Below are 24,276 nucleotides of genomic sequence, written 5' to 3'. Positions count from 1 at the left end.
CATTGACATGAGATGTAGTAATTTTTAAGGAGTATGAATACTTTTATTTTTCAAGTCAATAGAAAAGAAATGAAGAAACAATCTAGATATATAGTACCATTTAAAATTATTGTAAATATTCTGTTTTCTTTCATTTCTTTTAAAAACAATCCGTCTCCCGCAGCACACCCTCCCCTCTATCTTTTTACCCATCAATCTCTATTCTCTTCTCCATCACATCTCCCTCTCGCTGCGTGTTCAGGATGTTGTAAGGGTTTTACGTTGCTAATCTTCCCTAAACAAACAAGGCGGCGGACTTAGGGCGGCCAGGAGAGGTGCTGAGCACGAGCACTGTCGTCCCAGGGGTCCAGATGGGGAAGTCATTACAGCCCCCTGCCCTCAGGAGGTGACTCGGCCTCTTCACCTTAGAAGAGCACCCCGAGTCGAAACATTACTCAGGTCTTTAAATATGCTTTTACTAGTGAGCTTAATGCAAAAATCAGCCAGCAATAAATTAGAAAGGTGCAAGGACAACAATATAAGGTATTAATAATGAGCAGTGATGAACAAAACTTTCATGATGATCGCAACATAAAAAACAAACTAGATTTTTTTTTTTTGCTTTGAGTGGCTGTTTTCAGGTAAAACAGTGGTGGATTCACCCTGGACAGGTCGTCAGGCCACCACAGAAACTCACACACCTAAAGGCAAATTAGAGAGACCAATTAACCTACCATGCATCTGGACAGCAGGAAGAAGCTGGCTATGCTGCCTAAGAAGCATTAATGGCTTTCACAAGGTTTTATTTTAGAAATTAAAAGCTTGAAAGTGTGGCAATCATTCAGATTTAGTCGCCTAATTCTTGTAGAATCATTACTTGCTGTAATTGCAGCCGATAGTCTTCAGGGTTATGCCGTCACCAACTTTGCAAATCTAGAGTCGAAAATTTAACCCTTTTCTTTTATGAAAAACAGTACAACCTCAGTCAGATTTATGTTTGCAAACATCAAATTTAACAGGAACATTTTAACAAATGAACCTGCTTTGATCTGAACCACTGCAGCTCTGGCTGTTCGTTTACGGTCGTCGTCTTGCGAGGTGAACCTCTGTCCCAGAATCAAGTCTTTAGCAGCCTCTAACTGGTTTTCTTTCAGAACTGTTTTGTATTTCACTCCATCGATCTTTCCAACTACACTGATGAACTACATTACATCTTCTGCAGAAAAGTTGCCATCACCACATTTCACCATGCGGATGGTGCAACGTCAATTTTCTTTCTGATGGAGGTCAAAAAGTTCATTTTGTTAACATCTGACCAGATGCTGTAGTGCCATATCTCCTGATGGACTGAACAGTAAAATGTTCAAACTGTGGAATATTATTAAATAACTTAGCCCTGCTTTAAACTTCTCCACAAAGTTCTTCCTGACTTTTCTGCTGTGTTCACTCGTTCTCCAACAAACCTCTGAGGCTTTTAGAGAACAGCTGGATTTATATTGAGATTACAATAATACACAGTTAATTAGGTAACTTTAGTGGATAAGTACTTGAAAGAGATATAAATTAGGAAGTTTCATAAGGTGGCTAAATGGAAAGATATTATTTTTTGTTTATTTTGTTGAAATAAGTTTTTTTTTTTGTTTTTTTTAAATGTGGAGATCTCTGGTTTCAAGTGGCTTTTACATATGATGCAGGTTATACAAAAAAGAAGCAACTGAGTGAAGATTGTTGAATTTCTTGACAGGACAAGAGACATTTTCCATTTATGTTAGGAGAAATGAGAAGAACAATGTTCCAGGGGGAAAAGTTGACAATGTTCAATGGCTTAATTTTTTTTTATTATTTTATTTTTTTTTTTTTTTACAGATGAATATTGTGAGAGTTTTCCTCTCAGTGGTGTTTGTTTTAAAATGTGTGTTCAGTGGTTGGACAGTTAGTTTTTAACCGTGTTTATGTGAAAACTCCATATCATAATGCATATTTATTGAAGAATGTATTTTTTTTTCTTATAAAACTCAAACAAAATGCATTCAAGTTATTCATTGTAACATGAAACCATGCAGAAAAATGTAAGCGGTGTGAAAACCTTTCCAAGACACTGTCCTGGGCTTCCAAGCATTGCATCAAAGCTCTTTGGCAACTGAGATATTGCACACATTGATATCGCAATAGTACCTGCAATTCAATAAATAGCCCAGACAACTAACATATGTGTCTGAAAAGCACAGCTCAGTAGCTGTGAACTACTGTGCAGACTCACTCAGAAGAGACGGTTCAGGTTGAAGATGCTGACATGTGAAGCGGAGCAGATAAGACGATGTTTGAACAGCAGTAATAGTGTTAACAAGAAAGCTGAAGATTGCATCCTCCTAGATAAAAGTTTCTCGCTTGCTTGTGGATATTGTCGGCCTGAGTGTGAAATTTAGCAGAGCATCAGGAGATGTTAATACTTTATTGGTCGCCACAAAAAGGAAGAGAATGAACTGAACCGTAAAGGCAGGAGAAAGAGCGAGGGGGTGATGGCGGACGAACGATGGACTGGCGGTTTTAAGAAGTGGGAAAGTCACAGCGTACGACTTTATGTGGCATCCTGGTGTTTGACGGGCCACTTTGTTACTTGATCAGCAAAGTATCAGTGTGTGTGTGAAAGTGCTCCTCCCCCTGCAGTGGCAGTGGTTCCCAGTCTGAATGATGCCTGAGTGATGCTGCTCCCCCCACTAAAACAACACCGGTTGCTATTTCAAACAACACTCAGTGAGGGCGTCTAATCACCTAATTGCCAGCCCTTGCACTGCCTACTCCACCTAATTACCTTCTAAGCCAAGGCCTTGAAACTGCAGAAGACAGAGCTGAGCTAGCGTCCAGAAACCTAAAACAGACGAGGAAACAAGAGTCTTGGAAGGAAAAGGAGCAATCAGTAGAATTAAAAATGACTTTCAGAAACTGTAAAAAGGCAGACAAAGTGGTAAAACTGAGATTTTCTCTGTGTTCTTCAGATGTGGAACCTGTCCTTTTCTAACAATGTTTTTACCGTCTTCATTGGCCATATCCTCATTCTTGGGCTGATATGATCTGCATCCTTTTCCTTTCTCTCCTTCCCACTGAACTCTTCTTTTTCTGAACCCCCTTAACCCACAGGAACTCATCACACACAACAACTTCCTGCAAAGCATCTTATCAGGACAGCCAGATGGGCCTTCAAATTATTTCACAACCTCTACGGTAGTTTTGTTAATGCATTAAAGTGCTGAAAAAGGTTGTGGTCTGAAAATAATTCACTCCCTTTGACATTTTCATTGGTGTGTACGTTCATGAAAAGCCAGGTCTGCCATGTTTCTTTCTCAAAAGGAAGTAAAATGTTTCTTTTCTTCTAGTCCATCAACCAGGACACAGGGGGCCATTTGGATAACCACATGACTATAAATATGCATCAACAAAAGAGGCTCCTAACCTTCAAATAGGACTAATAAAGCATAAGTTTTCATACACATTTTTGAAATGATAGCATCTATAAGCAGGTAAAGGATTTCTTAACATCTGTATTGACTCCAGCCAGAGATAGGAATGATCTGGGATTTAAATTTTCCTAATTGAATCCAACATTGTAAGTTATCACAGATTGATAGATTAATCACTGAGACCCCATGTCTTCCAGGGCTATCAGTGCCCCCTCCCGGGTCGTGGCTGGACAGTGGATTAGGAGCTGTTGCTGTCGAGACCTAAACCCCATGCAGAGATTGAGACACAAACTACATCAGTCCTGCAGGGAGAGACGCCTGACTTTAGATTAGACAAAGGGGATGCCGGCCCCAAACAAGCACTTATCTCCAGTTTCAGCCACTGTGGACGAAGGCAGCTGGGTTTACTGGTGATGCTGAAACACAACTGGTGGTACTCACTGCTACAAATAACAATGGTAACACTAGAAAATTTATGAAGAAATTTAAAAGGGGCCTGTCAAAGTGTGCCCGTTGGTTGGAACGTGGAATATGTGCCAGTAAGCTAATACAGGTAAATTGACCGAACTTCACAAAGTGCTGTTCTACAAAGTATTTTAAGTTAATAGCTGTCATTGACACATTTTCTCACACACATTAATATTTTTGGCAATCAAAGAAATGACTAAAGACAGAGTTTCTAACGTTTGATGTGATTATTTAATTGTTTTGGGGCATTTCTGAATAAAGAGCACAATGTTTTTGTTTGATATAAATTATTCTGATAATTTTTATATTGACATTGATTAGCAGATGCACTTTTACAGTGTTTAATTACAGAACATATTTACATAATCCCATAATTGAATGTACATTTAACGTTTCAAGACAAGAACAATTATTTTCTTGTATTTATTTTTATACATTATTGAGAAATGACTTTTGATTTATAAATCAGTCGTTGTCAAACATTAAACTATGTATTTTTCTTACTTTTTTCCAGAAAAAATATTTATTACAGTATGTCAACTCTGCTATTGACAGCAAAGAGTGAAAATAATTATAACAGAGTAAATTATTCTGATTTCATTACATAAGCTGTATAAATACACTAATACTTCAGAGTGAGATATTTAAAAATACACCAAAAGTGAAATAATAAAATTATTTATTATACTGGGAACACTGGCCACAGGCTTCAGTCTGTGACCAGTGTCACAGACTGGTCACAGACTGTGACACTGTCTGTGACTGGTCACACTGGGAGAACTCCAGTGACTACTGACACGTCCTAGTTCACAGGCTAAAGCCAAGGATAAAAGAGAAATTATCCAAAAGTAAAATAGAAAATACATATATTTCCTCCACAATCAGAAAAAGACATTTTCAGCATGTTGGGCTCTGACTCGTAGCATCTTTACAGCTAAATACCGACATGGTGAAGCTGAGCTGTGAAACAGACTGAAGAACAGCAGCTCCAGCTCTGATCCTGACTGATCTTTCCTCACAAAATCCCCGGATCTTTAATGAACTTCTCCTCTAACAGCGGTTTTTCATCAGCTCTCTCTCATTAGGAAACAGTATGAAAACATTAGCTGCTACGCTAACAACCAGTTGCTACTTCGGGCCAATTAAGCCACATAGAAAATATTTTTCGGTTGTTTAGAAGCAAATTTCTGGCTACAAAGTCAAGTAATTCTGATCTTTCATCCTTACCTGTGAAAGGTAATGGCAATGAATCCAGTTTGTTTTGTAAAACGGTTGAAAGAAGTCCACACTGCACAGGACTTAAGGAGCTCCGATCGCTCTGCTGCCACATAGAAGATGGCGCACGCTGTTACGTACGACTCAGCGCTCCATGAGGCGTCTACGTATATGATGTCTATGGTCACAAGCACGTTGAGTAACATGGACTTACTCCATTCAGTATGTTACAATTAGCGTATAAGCTAAAATCTGCCAAAATGCTAATGTTAGCCTAAATGCTACTGATGGCATGTGGAGTATCACTAGCATCTTGTCTTACATTGATGTTCTCCATTCAGTGTGCTAAATATGGCTAACAAATGAAATGATAGCTAAAAAGCTTATTTTAGGGAAAAGGCTACTTACTGCTATGTGGGCAGTAGCTACTGCTAATGTTTATGCTAATGTTAATATTATTATTATCATTATTATTATTATTAACTTATTAGTAGTGGTATTATTATTATTAATACTAGGAAATTTCTCAAGAAATTTAAATTTGGCCTGCCAAAGTGTCCCTGTCGATTAGAACGGTACGTCTCATCCATCTTAAGTTTATGCTTTACAACTGTTCATAAAATCTTCTTGTTTACGAAAAGTGTCTCCTTTCATTCATGCAGCTTCACTCAGATGACTCTGCATTGCAGACTACGAGCTCTGTGTTGAGCAAGATGAATGAAGGAGGAAAAAAAGATTTGCCTGTGAAGAGACAGATATGTTCTCAGAAAAACAACTCTTCATTGTTTAACAGCCGCTGTATTAAGATATACGAAAAAAGCAACACACCTAAAACTTGAAGAAATGGGAGTAGAGGTATTTTAAGCTGCATAAAAATAAGACTACTATTTATTGTTTCTAACTCAGAGGGGGAAATAATATTGTTAGCAATAAGGAAGGATTAACCTGAAGCAGTAAAAGTTGGATATAACATATTTTGCTAGACATGACATGATAACAAATTTTTCTGGAAGATAAATTGCCCTTGAAATTATTGTAATAAATGATAATGTTGTGTTGATAGCATTTGTAAAGAACACTTAGCATTAGAACTGGAAAATATTTTAAATATTCAAAATAAAACCAAAAACAACAAACATTATAAAAAAACATGCACTACCAAAACTATAAATAAAATGGATTTTGATGTCTAAACAAAATTGCTCTACAAAAATTCTAGTCATCAGAATGGAAATGATTGAGCTCATTTTAATTAATCATTCAATTAACTAATTAGTTGCTTACTGCAACAGGCTTAACTGTACAATAAGCGTTTTTGGAGAAAGAGTCTTGCTGTTGTAAATTGGATTTCTTTCTTTTAATAAGGCAAACATGCAACGCTCTGTTTCTGATGCACAGTTATTTCAACAAAATGTTTAGTTTGTTGTTGAGTTAGCAGTTATTCAGAAACAAACTGTTTTTGTTTTTTTTTTTTAAACAAATCGATTTATGACAGCGTCACAAAGATTCACCTTTTCAGGCTGTTTATTTGAGCTGCAGCCTAACACCCAGCCCGATGACACCCTAATATACACAGCCAGCCAGTGGGTTAAGGAGGGTTACGATGCAGATGAAATACTATCATGAGCTTGTCTTTGAAGAGTAAATCACAGTGTTTGCTGCGCCGCCCCAGGGTCTTGTCCCGCCACGCGCGGGATGCCCCACATCCTGCGGGGGTCGCCTTCACTGTTTGACAGGTTTTATCTGGGGCATACTAACACACACAGGCACGCGCACAAAGACAATTAATAAAAGGAAACTTCTGGAGCTTACCCTTTGACACTAAAGCCACAAGATGGCAGTTAGAAATTGATGGTGTGTTGACAGGCATGTTTTGGTGGAATCAAGGAAACGTAGTTATTACTTTTAGTCTACAAAAAAAATCAATAAAATTTAGAATTTCCACAGCAACGTCTTACTTGTAAAGTTCTCTGCCTCATTTAGCAATAACAAGCCACACCTCACGGAGTAACAGCTGCCCTTGGATAAACCACAATATGTCCCAACAGGAGATCTCAAAGCTCCAGATTCCTGACCTTCATGAACTGCTCAACAAAACGGCTGCACTCTGCAGGACATTCCAGCCTCCACAACTTTCAGTTTTGTAATGACCCGTTAAATTCTCCTGAGATTAAATATCATGGAGAGATTTTTGTGGATTAAAGTGGGTGGTTTTGTTTTGGCTACCAGTGAGATTACCAGCAGTGTGGTCTCTCACATGCTCAGCGTTGAGAGTGAACACACACTCGCAAATTCTTTCTTGCAACCATAATCAGAAAGCTTTAATTGTCATTGTACAGAAGCACAACAAAATAAACGTATCTATTCATGTTATTTTTTACTGGGATTTTATGTGACATTCTGTTACAAAATAGTGCATAACTGTAGTGGTTAACAGATTCATTTTGCAATAACAGCTGCAAATCATTTGGGGTATCTCTGTAGTTGATTTACAGATCTACCTCCATTTTACTTTCCAAAAGTAGCTTTAGCTTAGCCAGAATGAACTGAGAGAAAGAGTGACCCTCAATTTTAAAGTCTTAATGAGATTTAGGTCTTTATTTGGACTGCAGCCCTTTACAGCCTCTATCAGTTCTTTCTTTTTATCTAGGACTGCATTGCAATTGGCTGAATCCATAATTCCATCAAATCTCACCATCTTCCCAGCAGCATTCACCATGTTTCATCTTGAAACATGAAAGTGGCAAAACTTAAATGTGAGACATTGGAAAACCGCATCTTCATTTTCAATTGACATTTTTAGGATTTTATTTGGGGGAGTAAAGGAGGAAAGGGACTGAAAAGAAATCCATGCCTTATTTTTCAGACTTATTTTCTAAAAAAAGAAACTTAATTCACGTATCAAGAATTGGAAAACTATCTATAATTTTTATAACACTTCACAATAATCTGCTTTGTGTTGGTCTATCACATAAAATCTAATTAGAACTCCAGGAACATTTTAGGTTGAGAAAATTACTATCAACAGACCAAAACATTTCTGTCTATGCTCTTCATCATAGACATGAAGGCCACAAGCCACAATGAATCAGTTTTTCCATTTCATTGTCAATGAATTAGCTTTGTGTTAAATGGATGCTTCTTAAAATAAAACACTGAGAATCTTTTCACACTCAGGCAATTTGGCACTATCCAAATAAAAACTGATTTAATTTGACTGATAAAATAAAATGTAAGCAAAGGTGGGCCGGATTTGGCCCGCAAACCTCGAGTTTGTTGCATGTTTAAAAGGGTGTGAATACTTTTGGAAAGCACTGTGTACATGCAATGAAAACAGAAATGATATTAATTGAAATAGACTAGCAGATTGACTTGAGATGAGAAAGAATCATCAAAAAAAGATCATTTATAATTGAAGAGTCTAAAGTTAGAAGTGTCGTCAGCACGCTTTTGATGTCAGTTAGTGACTGCCTAATGCTAAATGGAAGAAATGTAGTAAGACTGGCACAGCAAAGCAAGCATGTGGGTGTGTACGTGCACCCTGCTGACGTAAGGTGATGAGGGGAGCTGTGAGTCACTGTGTCATGTGAGTAGATGAAGAAAAAAAAACAGCTAAAATAAAAAGAGGCATCAGAAGAGAGAGAGAGTGATGGAATTGAGCTGTCAGACTGGCTGTATGCAAAAATAGGCCAAAAATCTGCAGATTTCACTAAAACGCTGAACAAATTTCTGAACAGATTTTACTGAACAAATTAGAGCTAAATGAAAGGCAGCAGAAGAGAACTGTTAGATTAAATCAGATTCATCATTACTGCTATTTGGACAGTAAGCAGGAGCTTAATATTACAATGAAAGAAAGGTATTATAACGCAGCATCAACTGCTACTGTCATCATATGAGACTCTGATTTGTTTAACCACAAAATGCTTTTGATCTAATATCCGAACTGAGCTTCTTTGCATAATTTATCTGGATTGAACATAAAGTCTTATAAAAAGCATTCTTTTATGGTCTACTGTTCTTAGCTGCAACTAACAGTGTAGTATTGACCTCTCAGATATTCGTTCCATAGCAAGTATCCTAGTTTCTCTGTTTGGCTGTGTCTCCTTTATTGGTAGATTCACAGTTTTCATTATATCTGTGATTAACTGAGTGTACTAAAGTAAGCAGACCTAAGCCAGTAATTCTTATTTGGAAAAAACAATTTAGCCTAGTCGTATTTTACATTTCTTTCTTTTTAAACTAAATGGTTCCTTCTGCTTACTCAAAATCAATAAACTAGAGGAATCAGCTAGGTTAGCTTACATAGAGAATGTTGTACCAACTGGAAATATATAACATAATTAAATTATGTTGTACTAAAATTCAATTTGTATGGATTACAAATTACTATTTGTAATCCATACAAATGGTAATTTGTATGGATTACAAACTAATCCATACAAATAGTAGAAGTAGAAGTGGGCCGGTTCCAGTGCTGGATTATTCCAGTAGGAATTTACTGGAAAGAAGTGGGCTGGTTTGAACCGAGTTTGGAGCTTTTGACAGAAAACTGGATCTCCATTTTATAAGCTGTCTTAAGATTACATTTGTTGTGAACTGGGCATATATAAACTTTACACAAAAAGAAAAACCTGTGGTTATGCCTTTCAGGATTTGCATTGGCCTTGTTTAACCTATGAATGCACAAAGAGCTTCTCATTACTGTGATCAGTTGTGTGAGCAACACGTTTGCTACGTCAGGTCCGATTACCAATAGCTGCTTCCATCTGCCTGAATGAATCCAAGCAAGCAACAAAAATATATCTGGAGCCATGAAAATTTTCTTTACAGGTCAGAAGGGAAAAAAACTGCAAACAAAACAGTCTCATGCAGGTGACAGAAAAGAAAAAAAAAATCAAGCTGATATAATCTTGCTATATTTTAGTACTTGAGTACCTACTGGCACCATAAAAAATATTTAGCATGCTAAAAGAAAAACTTGAAGACTAAACCGGTCCCTTATTCTCTAAAGTCTCAAAGAGTCTTTATGGTCTTTATCACTAAAGACCATTCAGGCTTTGATGGAAGTAAAATTACTGGTCTCTACTGCCAGCAGTGAAACGTATTTAGAATCCATTTAACGAACACCGTTATCCGCTTTCCCCATAGAGGCACTGGAGGACTAGAAAGGTTTCATTTCACTCACAACTGAGATCACTTAGATACAGACATTTGGAAAAAGCCTTCAATCACAAGGTAACATTTTAGCACAATCATTACAGTTTTTACAGCTCTGCAAAAAATCTTTTCTTCTAAAAAAATAAATGTTCCAATAGTCAGGTTGTTCACGGATCTGTGGCAAATTCCCCTTCACACATTCTGAACTGTCTGCTCCCAGCATGCCAATCTGTCATGTCCTTGTTCGCATCCTGTCCCTCATAGGATGCCCTGTTCCTACGCTTAAACTGCTTCCTGATTTAGCCCAAACTGGGATTATCGTAAGCAATTAAACACAACATGATGAACGCCAACAATGACACCATAGCTGCAGCAGGAGATCCATAATCTATGTGGCACTGCTTTCGTATGCAGCTCGGATCCTTTTAAGGTGAAAAATAAAACACAAACTCTCGGGTTTTAGATCTGCACGGTGTGTGTGCTTAGTTGAAGGTCAGTGCAGGTGGAGTTGGTCATGCGTGGGGTCGTCCTTCGTGGGGCAGTGAGCAGGTCCCGGTAAATGAGTGAAACGGAGGCATTGAGGGCATATCAAATTGCACCCGGTGAGAAGAACGCTCCCATAGGTCATAAATCAGAGACGGGGCAAAATTTCGCGCCTTTCTGCAGCTCAGCAAGCCTGTTTAGATTGACGAAAGTGGCACACAAAGGGCTGCTACTAATGCCCAGCCTGTCACTGACACACAAACAATGTTTGCTCAGTTACTTTAGAAAAAGTCAAAAATTCTCTCACAAAAAATTAGCAATTGTTCTGTTTAACTAGAAATGAACAAAGGAAAAAAATAGGCTTAATAAAGATTTAGCAAATTAATATGTATAAAACTGCTCTATAATTTTACAGCTTTACCTTATGTTTCCTTTATTTTTAATAAATGAATATAGCACTTTATATCATGCTGAAAGCAATGGCAGTGTTGTATTAATTAACTCTAGTGTCTAAAACTAAAGCAATAAATTTCTTCTGACCAAATTCCTTGAAGCAAAACAAATATCAACAGAAGGGGTTCTGTTTTGGATCAGTCTGAAAGGACGACCAAGCAGGAAAACAAAATGTAGACAATAAATTTCAACACAATTTCCTTAGACGACCCAGCAAAATGAGGAGGCCAAGAAAAAACACAAGCAAAGTGTCCGGAAGATAATTCATGATTGCCCATGTGAGCATTTGTCAAGCTTGCTGAAACAAACACCCAGTAACTTTTTACCCCATCTAACTGCTCTTCTACAAAAATAAACAAGACAGAGTGGAAATGGGTGATTACAAAGCCAATATTTTCTCTAAGTAAGTGGTCTGTGGTGAAAAACCACCTGCTATTGATGCAAATCATCCCAGGAATTAAAAAAACGAATGAAGCGTAATAGAACAACTTTCGAAGTAAAGCAGGCAAATGAGTTCGATAAGAAGCTGTTAGGGTTTGTTTGTGTGTCTAGTCTGTGCATGTGCTTATGGGACTTCCTGTGTGTAAGAGGCTTAAGTGTGCTCACACAAACAAATGTGCAATTCTAGGTAAAAGAACCGGTGTGGTAAGTTTTCTTATGGGCTATTAGGATAAAGCAATCATTTGTACAGTAACTGAAAACTACATCTTGGCAGCATTAAAAACCCACAGAACATCTGCTTAGCAACAAAATCCTGCGTATTAGAAATACTGCAGACAAAACAAAAGATTTTTTTACAGGAATACCAGGGGTGAAGGTCTGCATATGTTAACCAAGAGTCTTAAATTGCTTGGGATTTTAAACAGGATGTTGGAGATATTCTGCAATGTTTGATTTCTTCCTCTTCACACTTCATCAACTCAAACACACTCCCCTCTCCAGACTCGTCTCTATCTGCTCTCGACAGGAAATCATGACTCCTAAAACTCAGACTAATCCCAGAGGAAATCCAAAACCATCGAGGGGCTTCTAATTATTTTTTTTCACTCTTATTTTATGTAGCTTTCCATCTTAGAACCATGCCAAAAACTAAAACTACAAGTTGGTTGTTTTTATTGTTCAGCAAAGAATTTATTATTCACATTTTCCAAGATGTAACATCAGCCTGCTAAAATTAAAGAATAAGACAAATGTGTTGCTCAACATTACAGCGCAAAAATATTCAGGTTCTTTTCACGCATTACGTTAAAATCACACAACTCTATTAACTTTATGTGACATCTCACAAACTACTGCAAAAATATTAAGTGTGAAGAAAGTGACCCGTTTTATTTTTTAATATAAATATCAAAAGTAGCAACAAGGTCCTGTGTCCTGGCTTTTTTCTGCATGGAGTTTGAAAGCTGGCCCCCGTAACGGTGTGGGTTTCCTCCAGATTTGTCACTTCTTTGAAAAGTAGCTCTAAATCAGTCAGATCTGACTGAGAGTGAGTCTGTGAACAACTATTGTCATTTCTTTCCACAGATTTCCGACAGGATTTCAGTTCAAACTTTAACTTGGCCATTCCAACACATGAACATACTTTGATCCAAACCAGGGGTTGGTAACTCCGACCAGATTCAGAACCAACTGAGCTACGGGTTTAGGCAGCTCATCCAGAGTTACCATAGGCCTCTTGAATGTGGGACTGAAAACAAATACACTCCATATTTTCAAAAGCTTAACTGTGAAAAGAAAAAAAATAACTGTGCATCCCTTTCCTTCCACTGCGTTGGTCTACCACATCAAATCTGAAGTTTTCGGTCGTAACATGAGAAAACTGAAGACATTCAAGGACTCCAAACACTCTGGAAGTCACTGTATGTGGTAAATTATAAAGCTCTGAAAGAATTCCAGCCTTTGGACCCGTTTTCAGACTCCTGTAGATGCCGGTAGACGGAGTGGAGCTCAGAAGACCTTATCCACGGCTCTCTCAACCGTTGTCAGGTTGTCCCTGTGGGGTCTGCCTGATAACAGTAGCATTGTTGATAACACTAGCCCAGGACTCAGACAACTTTAGACCACGCCAACGCCGTAAGCTGCCTCATTAATCTGCTGGCTACTGGCCTATCACAAGTCGGTCGCCAGCCCAGCGGCACCTAACCAGCTATCACTACTGTCTTACAAGCTCCAAGGGGAATAATCAGCCTGCTGTCTACAGGCGGCAGACCCTCCACTTTGTTGTTCAAAAGAAACAGTTCTTCTTAGTCTCTGCTTGCTTTGTTAATAAAAAAAAAGTCAGAACAACACTTGTTTTTTATGTTCAAGAAGGATTCTATGTATTTATGTCTTTAGTCAACTGAAAATTTAATACAAATTCAAAACACTAAACTGCTTTTAAATTATTTCCTGGAAGAACCAGAGTTTGTTTCAACATCATTCAGGTGTGTAAACACCCTCAGTCTTCTTGTTGGACTACCAAAGACAGAGCGATTCAGTAATTATCGGAATTAAATCATCTTGATTTTACGTTTAAAGAAGTAACCTTTGAAACCTTCAAAAGTCTTCAGTGGGTTTTCTAAAAGCCCCTTTTCAGGTTTTTCCCATTTTTTAGGCAAGACGAGCAAAGATAACTGTTTGACAGTCATCAAATATCTCATATGTGTCTATGCATGGTATGCTACACTTTAATTAAGGGTAGACACGATTACCAGTTGGCATTATATAATAAATATAACTGTTGTATTTAATGTATAAATATAATACAATTCGACTACATGATTTGACTGATTTGATTAGATTTTTTCAGAAATTTTAGCTTTCTTTGTAAAGAGCCTCAAGAAAAAATATTGTTGTGAATTGATGCCAATAAACTGACAGTAATACAAAGTTGTTACTGTAAATAAGATCACAAAGATTTACTGCAAGGTATAACGTTGTTTCTCATTGTAGTTTGATTAAACATTTTAGCTTAATATGTACAATAATTTGTCACACAATTGTCCAAAGAATACCTACTGTAGAAAGTTTGTATTATATCCACAAACCTCAACACTAATCATTGGGGCCACCTGTGGTTGTAATTTTTTCCATAATTGCTCGTCTTTGTAAAAGCTGTTACATGCATTTCCATCAATACTTTCTAAAATAAATAAATACATTTACAAATATATGTAAAAAATAAAATAAAATAAAGCCTAAAAGTGTCATTATTTTTTTAATGCATGGATAATTAACGGTTTAGGAAGAAAACACTGGTTGGCTTATAAAATGATACACGAGTAGGAATATTTTCTTACCTTGTTCCTCCAAAGAGGACGATTCGATCTCCGACCATACAGCAGCACTGCCGCCTCCGTGGACACGGGCCTTTCCCCTTCGGCTCTACCTTCTTCCACAAGAATTGTTCTGTTGTGTGGAAATTCAAGAAGAAAAAAAAAAATCAAGTGAGCCACAACAATATAAAAGAAGAAGACTTAATAATTCAGTCAGACTCATTTAGATTAAACACAGTAAAAATAAAAAGTAATCTTGGGCACATTAAATGATGATGTGTGAGAGCTACGTCATAGAAATTCTCCATCACTTCTGCTTACATGATCCAATAGTGATTTCTTTACTGCTCTTGCAGTTCATGAGCTTCCTTCATTAAAACAATGCTCACAGTCGAACAGCAATTAAAAAGAGAAAACAATGTCTAATCTTAAAGTGAACAATGTGCAGTGAGAAGAGTTGTCTCATTTATGTAAGTAATATAGTGCAGTTTCTGTCTGAGAGAGCTACATATTTTCTTCTTGATGTCTTGTTTTTGTATAGATAAAAAAAAAACACTGCTGGGAAACGAATTAAAGTTTTAAGATCTTGTGCTGATGTCTTGCTTTTATTCACAGAAACGTAATGGCTGGATGGAAAACCGAGACAGAATTTCCATCACCCATAAAAGACAACCTTCACATTTCAGCTCCTTTCTGTCGCTCTGAATCAGAATGATGATGATGACGTTGAGGCTTCCTTGTTTGCTCCATAAAAGGCTTAAGTGCAGCCTCACAGTCTCATCCTCAATCATCACCACATCTCTATAGCAACCTGCCATTCAAACTTGGGAGCATTATGATTGTAATCGAGGTGCTGCCATCTAGTGGACAGCAAATAGTTTGGATAAATAGGTCCGCTTCATTCTGTTCAAATCACTTTAAAGTATTAACTATTCATGGTTTTTATTCTGATAAAAGTCTGAAAATGGCCATTTGTGAAATTTAATTCAGCCCCCTTTACTCTGACACTCCTAAATTAAATCAAGTGAAACCAATTCCCCTAAGAAGTCACTTAATAAACATTAAGTGTGAATATGTGTAATTTAAGACAAAGAAACAAAGCAGACAAGTGAGGAATAAAGAAGTTTTAAGCAGTGTTCGAATTGTGAAAATAAGATATATAAAATTCACTTTACACATAATAATTGACAACTCATTTAATTTTGCAAATCCAAAACAGGGAAGCAACTGAAGATCTTTTCTGTAATTGATTATTCAATCAAATATTCTGACAATTAATTGAATTAAAAAAAAAACATTCATATTCTGCAGATTACCCTATATTCTAAATACATTAAAGGATGCAAATAAACAAATAATTCAGTTCCCTTTTTTTAAACATAATAAACATTTTATTCCCTAAAATGCGATAACAAAGCATTCTTTTAGTGAAAGCTTGATTATAGCAAAGCAAAGGATGCATCTGCATCTACTTCTGAAGAACTAATTCCAGCATCAACTATTCGAAAGGGCTGAAAACAGAACCAGAAAAGGCTAATCTGGTGACTATTTTTTTGATTAACCAACTATTAACTGAATAGCAAAAGGTGAAATGCACACCACACTTTTAAGATTTTATTTTATTTTTTTCAGAAAAATAATTTTAAAATCCTGTAACTTTTTCTTGCAAGTCACTATGCTCTACTTTGCGTCGGTTAAATCACAAAAAAAATACCAACAATTTACACCAACACACAAAATGTGAAGACAATCATGTCGGATTCTAACATGATATAGAAAAGTAACTGACAGAATCAGAAAACCACAGGTGTGTTGCTTTAGCTATAACAGCAACGTTTTTGTTGCAACAACGGCACATTTCATTCCCCAAGTGAGAGCAATTAAAGTGAGCTGAGAGTTGACATTTGTCAGAGCTCTACAGACTGAGTTATTGTCAGGTTTTCATCTGAGTGCTTCTGGCCCAACATATATGGCATCTGGGTAACACTATGCACAATGAAAAGGGGGCAGCCAGACAACATTGTGAAACTGGCAATGATGTAATAAGGGAGGGAATGATTGTCTGCAGATAAAAGACAAAAAGTAGGACAGTGCAAATAAGCGCAGCAATGGCTGCATTTCCGCTAGACATCAGCAGCAGTGACACATGAAGGAAGAAAAGCTTCCTGGAAAGACAGATCAGCAGCAGACGATAACGCGACACCTTTGCCCAGATAGATTTAAGACGGAAACAAATCACCTGGATTAAACTTCCAAAGGTCGTTGAAGTGCCGGTCCAGGCGGGCATTGTAGCCTCCAAATATGTAGAGCTCTCCGTTGTAGCAGACTGAACACAAATTAACAGTTTTGTGACTCGTCACAAAGATAAACAGTTCAAAGAATATGGCAACATATGAAAGGCTGGTTAGAAATGAACCATCATGGACATGAATGTGATTTATTTGCGTCTTTTTTTCGTAAACAGGAAACGACTTCATTGGATTTCCAATTCAAGAAGTTTTTCAATTTATTGTGGATTTTTCTCAAATTCTCACAGGCATGACATCGAACATTCAGGCTAAAACGAATAATTTCCCCTCCACCAATTTTGGGAAAAACTCTGGTTGAGTATTTGGTCACTATTCTTATCAAAGTTAGACAAGTTCATTTTTATTTGTTGGTTTCCACGTATTTGTGGTGGTGTATGTATATATTTGAGTCTGTATGTCAATGTTTGACTCTGGTTGAATGAGAAAATCCAGAAAAAACAACTTTGTACACCAAATCTTGGTTATTTTAAAAGTTGTTTAACCAATAATCCCACCCTGGAAAATATAGTTCAAATAGGTTATTAAAAGACCAAAAATTAATACGACATATATCCGCAACATGATTGTATGCAAGCTTCTGACCAGAGCTGTATGCTAGTTCTTTTTATACTTTCATCACATAAATCTGTGAATAGAATAAAAATTATACTCTTGATATTGGACAAGTAAAATCCAAAAACAGATTCAACACGAGTTATTTGTGCGTGTTTATGTCTTACAGGCTGAATGACTCCTGCGTCCCTCTGGCGACAGCTGTGTGGTCGGGGTGCTCAGCCAGCAGTTGGTCTCTGTGTCGAACACTTTGATCTTGTTGCAGTAGATCTCGTTGTTGGAGTGGAAGGGGCCAAAGCGGTCTGCCCTCCCTCCAAACACAAACATTTTTGTCCCAATGATGGTGGCTGAGTGGAAGTCTCTCCATCGTGCCGGTGTGCCCTTGGGGAAAAAAAAAACAAAAAAAACAAACCTGGGTGATGAAGGTGCTGAACACATTATCCAGACTTTTTATATTTATTGGGGGTATTGAAAAAGTATTTGTCTCAAGAAGTAATTTTTTTTTGACAGCTCTATTCATATCAGCCACTGCTACTTCACATATTTAATGAACATGCAGAATGCGACTAAAATTCACCTTTTATTTCTCATAAATTTTATTTTCAGGTCAAAAAAATAGAGGAATGGAAAAATTAGTTTGATCCCAACTTTTAAAAAAACAGGGGACCAGTTGCTTCACTTTTCAGACGTCTCTTAAAATAACATTATTTTGGTTTTTGTAAGCCATTCGGAGGTGAACATGCTGGTGAAGTCAGACAGATCTGCAAATATTGGTCTTAAATTCCTCAAGAGTGACGTAGGAGACTCATCAAGAGGCATCACAAACACTGCTGCTGCTAGACTGGCACCAACGAGGAGTAAATATAACCTTTTTATGTGTTTCATGTTTTATTTATAAGACATAAAATAAATGCCAAGATTGGCTGTGAAAAAAATAAAAAAACTACAATTGCTTTGATGTTTGTGGAACGACAAAATATACACAGTTGTTAGAGGCAGCCTTATACTTAACAGTAAAAATTAAAAACCTGAGGTGTTCTTTATTGGGCAATATTATTTTAAATCTACAATTTTATGCACTTAAAAACTTGAGTTCAAATGCAGTTCACAAACCCATTCTCACACTGACAAAAAAGGACAACAGCACCATCTAGTGGAACTACTTATCAACTGCAAGATGAAAACCTAAATCTAAACCTCTTTTCAGACATCACTGTGTCGTAACAGGGACAGAGTTTATTAGTATAATACAGCTCCCTGTTGTTGCGAAAGAATAAACATGCAAAAGCAAAACTGGCTCTGTTGTTAATGAATAGCGCTTTGGAAAACAAAGAAAAGTCTTTGCTCCCTGCACATTCAGCTGGCCTGGAGCCATGCTAAAGCCTTTCACATGTCTGCATTTCCAGAATGTGCAGATGTTTGTTTATTTTCTCTTTTCATCAGTTGTTATACAAAGACAGGAAGACAATAAAAGCCTTTTGAGAATTCATAATAATATGGCTCAGAAAAAGAAAAACCTTTAATTGTAAAAAGAATGTGAGGCTTAGGAGAAAAGCATTTATTTCACAATGACAGTAATTCTCTCTTGATATCAACATTATCTCAGCTAGAAAATAATATGAAAACATTGTCTACTGCGTGGTAAAAAAACAAACAAACAAACAAACAAACAAACAAAAAAAAAAACATTCTATCCGCTTTAAAAATAAAGACCAGTTGATGATTTGGACTTACTCTGGCATTAATTAGCGACCAAACCATGGTGGTGGTATCCAGCCGGTGAATGTCATTAGAAAAGCAATCAGCCTGAAACACCAAGAGGAAAATAACTTTACATATTTATATTTCTGTAAAACGTAGGTAAAAAGTAAAGACTGACACACACTCACCAGCTGCTCGTATCCTCCAAATATGTACATGGCCTTTCTTAGCACACAGGCTGAGTGGCCATCCCTCGCCCCAGGAACTGCCCCTGAAATCTTGGGCGTGGACCACCTATGGGTATCTAAGAAGCGCAAACTGGTTAGAAACTGCTGACATTTAAATCATGTGCAACATCATAAAACCACTAGACACACATGCAGGTGTCACAGCTTTCCAACTTGACAAACGGTTTTGTCTGAGAGATCCTTGACATCAAACGTGCGCACCTGAGAGGAAACACAGCCGCTCGACAGCACGAGTGAGACGAGGGTCTACTTACTGACATCAAAGGCGTACAGCACGTTGCAGGCCCCTTCTGTGTCGTTACGCCCGCCCCAGAGGTAGATCGTATCATCCAGCAGCACAGCTGTGTGGCCGTAACGCATGTACGGTACTTCACGAGCCCGTTCGTGTCCCCCCATCCTCACTGGGGGCAACTTCATCCAGCGCAGAGACACTGCGATACACAAGTAGCCGACAACAGCTTCTTAAATTAAGAGAACAAGACTTATTACCATTCACTATATAACTGGTCAGTACAGATTAAATGATCAGACGTGTCCAAACCTTTTGGACCAAGGACCAAAATTCCCAAGTTGAAAGTTCTCAGGAGCCAAAATGAGCTTTTTCTCTCCAATTCAAGACTTTTAACAATAAATTAAACTAGTGTCCACTGGAACACAAACATTAGTATAACGTTTGCCTCAATTTTTATGTTTTTTTAAACTTTTCAAACCTATTTTTATTTATTTTTTTCATTTTGTTGGTCTATAAAATGTTTTTATAGTTTTTTAATGTCTTCATTTCCACCAGCAAAAAAACTTTGCCTTGTTTAACCAAGTATAATAAATCTGCCATGGAAATGTTTACAAAAAGTGTTCATTTCCAGAGGGCAACATCATTTCTACCACTTCTGAACTGCAGGCAGGACACAAAATTATTCCAACGGCCACAAACAGCCACTGAGTCGCACTTTGGACAGCCCTAATCATTAGGCGATTTCCTCATCATAAAATAGATATTTAAAAAATGATACAGAAGTGAAAAGAAATATAATACCTGAAAAATACAAACCAGGGTGATTCAGACTGACAATCCAAATTTAACTGTATCTTAGAAGAAAAAAACAAAGGCTATAAACAACTGCTGCAATGAAAAGGAGGACAGAGAGGCCAAACGGTAATAATCAATATTTATGGTGCGTTATTTACAATCAGCTTCAGATCTAGTTCTAGATAAACTTTTTAGGATATTCCAACGGCAGGTAAGATCACGCTACTTGAGCAACTGTTAAAGCAGCTGGCTGACCTCACGGAGGAAAAACCAATGGTATATGGGTCAGGAGGAAGCAACGGAACCAGCTTTATATGAGTCGGGGTGACAACTTTCAAGATAACAGCTGTGTTTGTGAGTTAGCAACTGAAAAACATCTGACGGGACCAAGTAAACTAACCACAATGGAAATCCTGGAGTCTAACTGTTAGCTACAGTTAAAGTGGTGGAGCTTAATCATAAGGGGAGGTTTCTGTCAGACCTCTCCTGTGGTTTAAAGCCCGTTTACTACGAGGCTGTGACTGGAGTGACTGGAGTTTATATGGAGAACAGTAATGTGCAACTACACTTTTCACCCACAAGGTCAATGAGGGTCATGAAAAAGATACTGCATGCAGCATGAATGGCTACCAGAGCAGATAGGATGAGAAATAACCCAGCTGTTTTATTCTATAAACAGCTAAAAAATGTATTATATTTTGTGTAAGTAACCACACATAGAGCTCCGGTTGGTTACAGAAGATGATTGCCCTTACAAATCTGGAGGTTTCTTTCAATTAAAAGGGTGTTGTTCCTTTCCACTGTTTTACCAGGTGACATAATAAAGTTGATTTGAATCTACTGTGCAGTATACTACTTATGCAACTGGATCTGCATCAGTTTATAATTGAAGTGTCTTGATTATACATTTCTATATATTAATTTGATCTGTTTGTCTTGCAAAGTGGCAAAGGTAACATTTGCAGTGAATTGGAGCCATAGAAAACAAATTACTAAATCCTGCAGGTGGTGTTTCATATTTTATCTATGCTCATCAATGTAATATTTAACATTTTTATATTTATAATAATCAGTTGGTTTGTTTATTTTAAAGCGACATGAATTACTGACGCTTTTGATTTTAAAGAACCGTTTTTATATCACATGATTTTGCAAAAAGAATTTTTGTAGAAACCCTGTGACACTATAAAACTACCGCATTTTTATTCAAGATCATTTTGCCTTGAGAGCCTCAACCCAACCAATTCCCAGACAGCAGCCGCAATAATTCCTACATTACTTTATACATTTATGACGAAAGTTTTTATCTCCTGACATTATGACATCATTCTAAGATTCCCATGCTTGGGCAAGTGTTTAAGATATTAAAACTATACTTATTTTCTTTAATTTACAAAAAGTTAAACAACTGAGCCTCTAAAACAGCCACACTTACCACCTACAACAAAATACAGTTCCACACACTTAAATTTAAAACAAAATTGAAATAATTTCAGATAAACAAAAACCACATTCACCGCCCACCTGAGTTGAAGACATGCACATCGATCTGACGCAGCGTCTCGTAGTCCTCCCCGGAGCAGTAGCCCCCAAAGGAGTAGACCTTGTGCCCCACCGCCACAGCAGCATGGTTGACTCTCCGTGGCCCTCCTTCTAGATGCACCGACCAGCGCAACATTCCAGGCGCAAGCACCTCTTGTGACTGCGAGTCTTTAGACCATCACTTTGTTACCTGCTTGGACCCCGACAAGTCCATACCATTGATTCCTGTAACCAAAACAGCGAGATCTTCACAGTTACTCTGTCTGCAAGATACAACAAAGGAAAGCCCAAAGTGTAACCGAGCTCTGAAGTTGCTGACAGCCTCACAAGCCCCTGTTTCTAAGCTGGGAGAGTATTTTAAGAGGTGATTAGACCTACACCTACCAGTCCTCATTCTTTCTGTTCACTCCCCCTCTCAGGGACCTCCCACTGGTCCCAAATACACTTTCCAGTATGTCATAAATTCATAAACTCAAGCTTTAAGTGGAGTACCTTATCAATAAATAAGTTGTATTTCCACAGATGTGCATGAAATAAGCAGTAGCTGTTCAAATAGAGTTCAAATACTGCTTATAGCTATTATCAAGCAATTAATTGCATTTGTAAACTGTGAACTGGTTGTGTAAGTAGTTGGCTTTGCATGGTTATCCACCCATGAAATGCAAGATTTAGTTTCATGCCTAAAATTTACAAAGAACAACAGTTACCTGAAAATATTTTCAATTGCTAATTTTGTGTGTGAGGAGCAGAAAATGTCGTGAGAAATGAAGAACCATTTATAATAATATTAAATGTTAGCATGATTCCCAATAAGAAACTGTGCCATCTGATACACAAGTAGACGCTGTACTTCCTGGTTATTTATTATGTCTCTATGCCCCAGTTACTCACTGACCTTCAACCTTTTGTCTGCTCTTAAAAATAAAATCCCCAGATGATTATTAAACATAGATGTCTATTTTGATCCCACATAACTTTTGAGGTGTAACAAGAGTCAATCCCGAGTTTAGGAGGAAATCAGTGTCAGTTTAACTCATTGCTTCGTTTATCACTCCATCACTGTTTTGTAACAAGCCATAGTCAACAAACTGCCACGTATGTTCGGGACAACATGAGTCAAGATGACAACTTATGTAAAGCTGAAAGCGGCTGTTCCCCGTAGACTGATCTGAATATATCACAAAGAAACAAATAACATCTCGATTGTACTACGTGCATATTATCTCGTGTGCCCAACACCGACTTTGACAATAGTCGGGCAGCTTTCAACACCCTGACCTACTGATCTGGAAAACACTGATATCGGATGAGTTGCAATGGCACTGACAGCTGCCAAACCAGTCTCAATGAGTAATAAATGCAAGTCATACCACTGAATTCATCACGCTTGATCAGGTGTACTAAACAACACTCCAACGATTAACCTAGATCCAGTTACAGTGAGGTCTTTCAGATAAAGCAAAGATAACGACTCACACAACAGCTACCGAGGCTGGCTAACGTTATCAGTTAATGATTAACACAAGCTATTGAAGATAAAAAATAAAAAATAAAAAAAACAGCGGCTAAACGCCAAGTTCAACTCTTTTTTTAATATGCCCACGTTCACAACGTCCCCACCGTAGCTTTTTAATAGCCTCAGAAAGCAGCAGTTTGATACCCAGCTGTTGAAAAGCTAAGCTAAAGCTAATCAACTGAAGCTAACTGCCTGACTTAGCTGTTAGCTAGCGACCACTAATGCACAAAAACAACCAACAGCGACTGCCTTTATTTCTTGCACTTGCAAAGGTCACAAATGGCTTATTTGAGAGAAGGTGAAACAGGTATGGAGTTTATCTACCTTTGGGTTGAGGAGCTTGTCGTTAACTGGTGTTTATACAGGCAGAACCATCCAGTAAGAAGAGCCCTCACCGTGATGTCATGAAAGTGGAAGCGGGTGACTGTTAGCGCCATCTGTCGGAGGTGTGGAGCTTTGCATGTTGAGGAAGCCATGTTTTCAAATTTCTCAGCCACAATCCTCTCTCACTGGTGTCAAACGCCAGTCTTCAAGGACCGCTGTCCTGCAACCTTTAGCAAGGTTCTGGAGAACTTATCTGCATAAGGAGGAGGTAATTAAGCCATTTCATTCCAGCGTTTTATGCTTGTGGCACATCTGAAACCTGCAGGACAGCGGCCCTTGAGGACTGGAGTTTGACACCACATGCATGTAAGTGAAATAATGTCACGACGACATGTGGATGTCTGTCAAGTCCACATGTTTTTCTACAAATTCCTGACATTACTTAGGCCTATGGGAAAGTTTTAAGCAGCTTGACTAGCTGAACTTATGTTTCTGCCAAAAACATAGTTCAGTGACTCTTGAGAATAGGGACAAAACAGGTCCTATGGATAAAGCATGAAATTTGAATAAAATATACACAAAATATA

General features: G+C 37.7%; 1 protein-coding gene across 1 annotated transcript in view; it reads right to left on the bottom strand.

Annotated features, from left to right (window-relative positions):
- Positions 1 to 23,798, bottom strand: part of klhdc3 (kelch domain containing 3) — a 32,290-nt gene extending 8,492 nt beyond the window's left edge. Inside the window, exons 1-8 of the mRNA XM_015002304.2 lie at positions 23,690 to 23,798; positions 21,832 to 22,074; positions 19,535 to 19,711; positions 19,221 to 19,336; positions 19,066 to 19,137; positions 17,499 to 17,712; positions 16,710 to 16,796; positions 14,495 to 14,603 (exon numbers count right to left, since the gene is read on the bottom strand). Of these exons, the coding sequence (XP_014857790.2) occupies positions 14,495 to 14,603; positions 16,710 to 16,796; positions 17,499 to 17,712; positions 19,066 to 19,137; positions 19,221 to 19,336; positions 19,535 to 19,711; positions 21,832 to 21,985 (929 nt within the window). The 5' untranslated portion in view covers positions 21,986 to 22,074; positions 23,690 to 23,798. The remainder of the gene's footprint in view (positions 1 to 14,494; positions 14,604 to 16,709; positions 16,797 to 17,498; positions 17,713 to 19,065; positions 19,138 to 19,220; positions 19,337 to 19,534; positions 19,712 to 21,831; positions 22,075 to 23,689) is intronic.
- Between the last annotated feature and the right edge of the window lie 478 nt (positions 23,799 to 24,276).

This window comes from Poecilia mexicana, unplaced genomic scaffold, assembly GCF_051168715.1.
Source record: "Poecilia mexicana isolate PSO_F unplaced genomic scaffold, ASM5116871v1 scaffold_15, whole genome shotgun sequence".
Taxonomy (NCBI): Eukaryota; Metazoa; Chordata; class Actinopteri; order Cyprinodontiformes; family Poeciliidae; genus Poecilia; species Poecilia mexicana.
The sequence above is the reverse complement of the archived record's forward strand: the minus strand, read 5'-3'. Positions and strand labels throughout refer to the sequence as shown.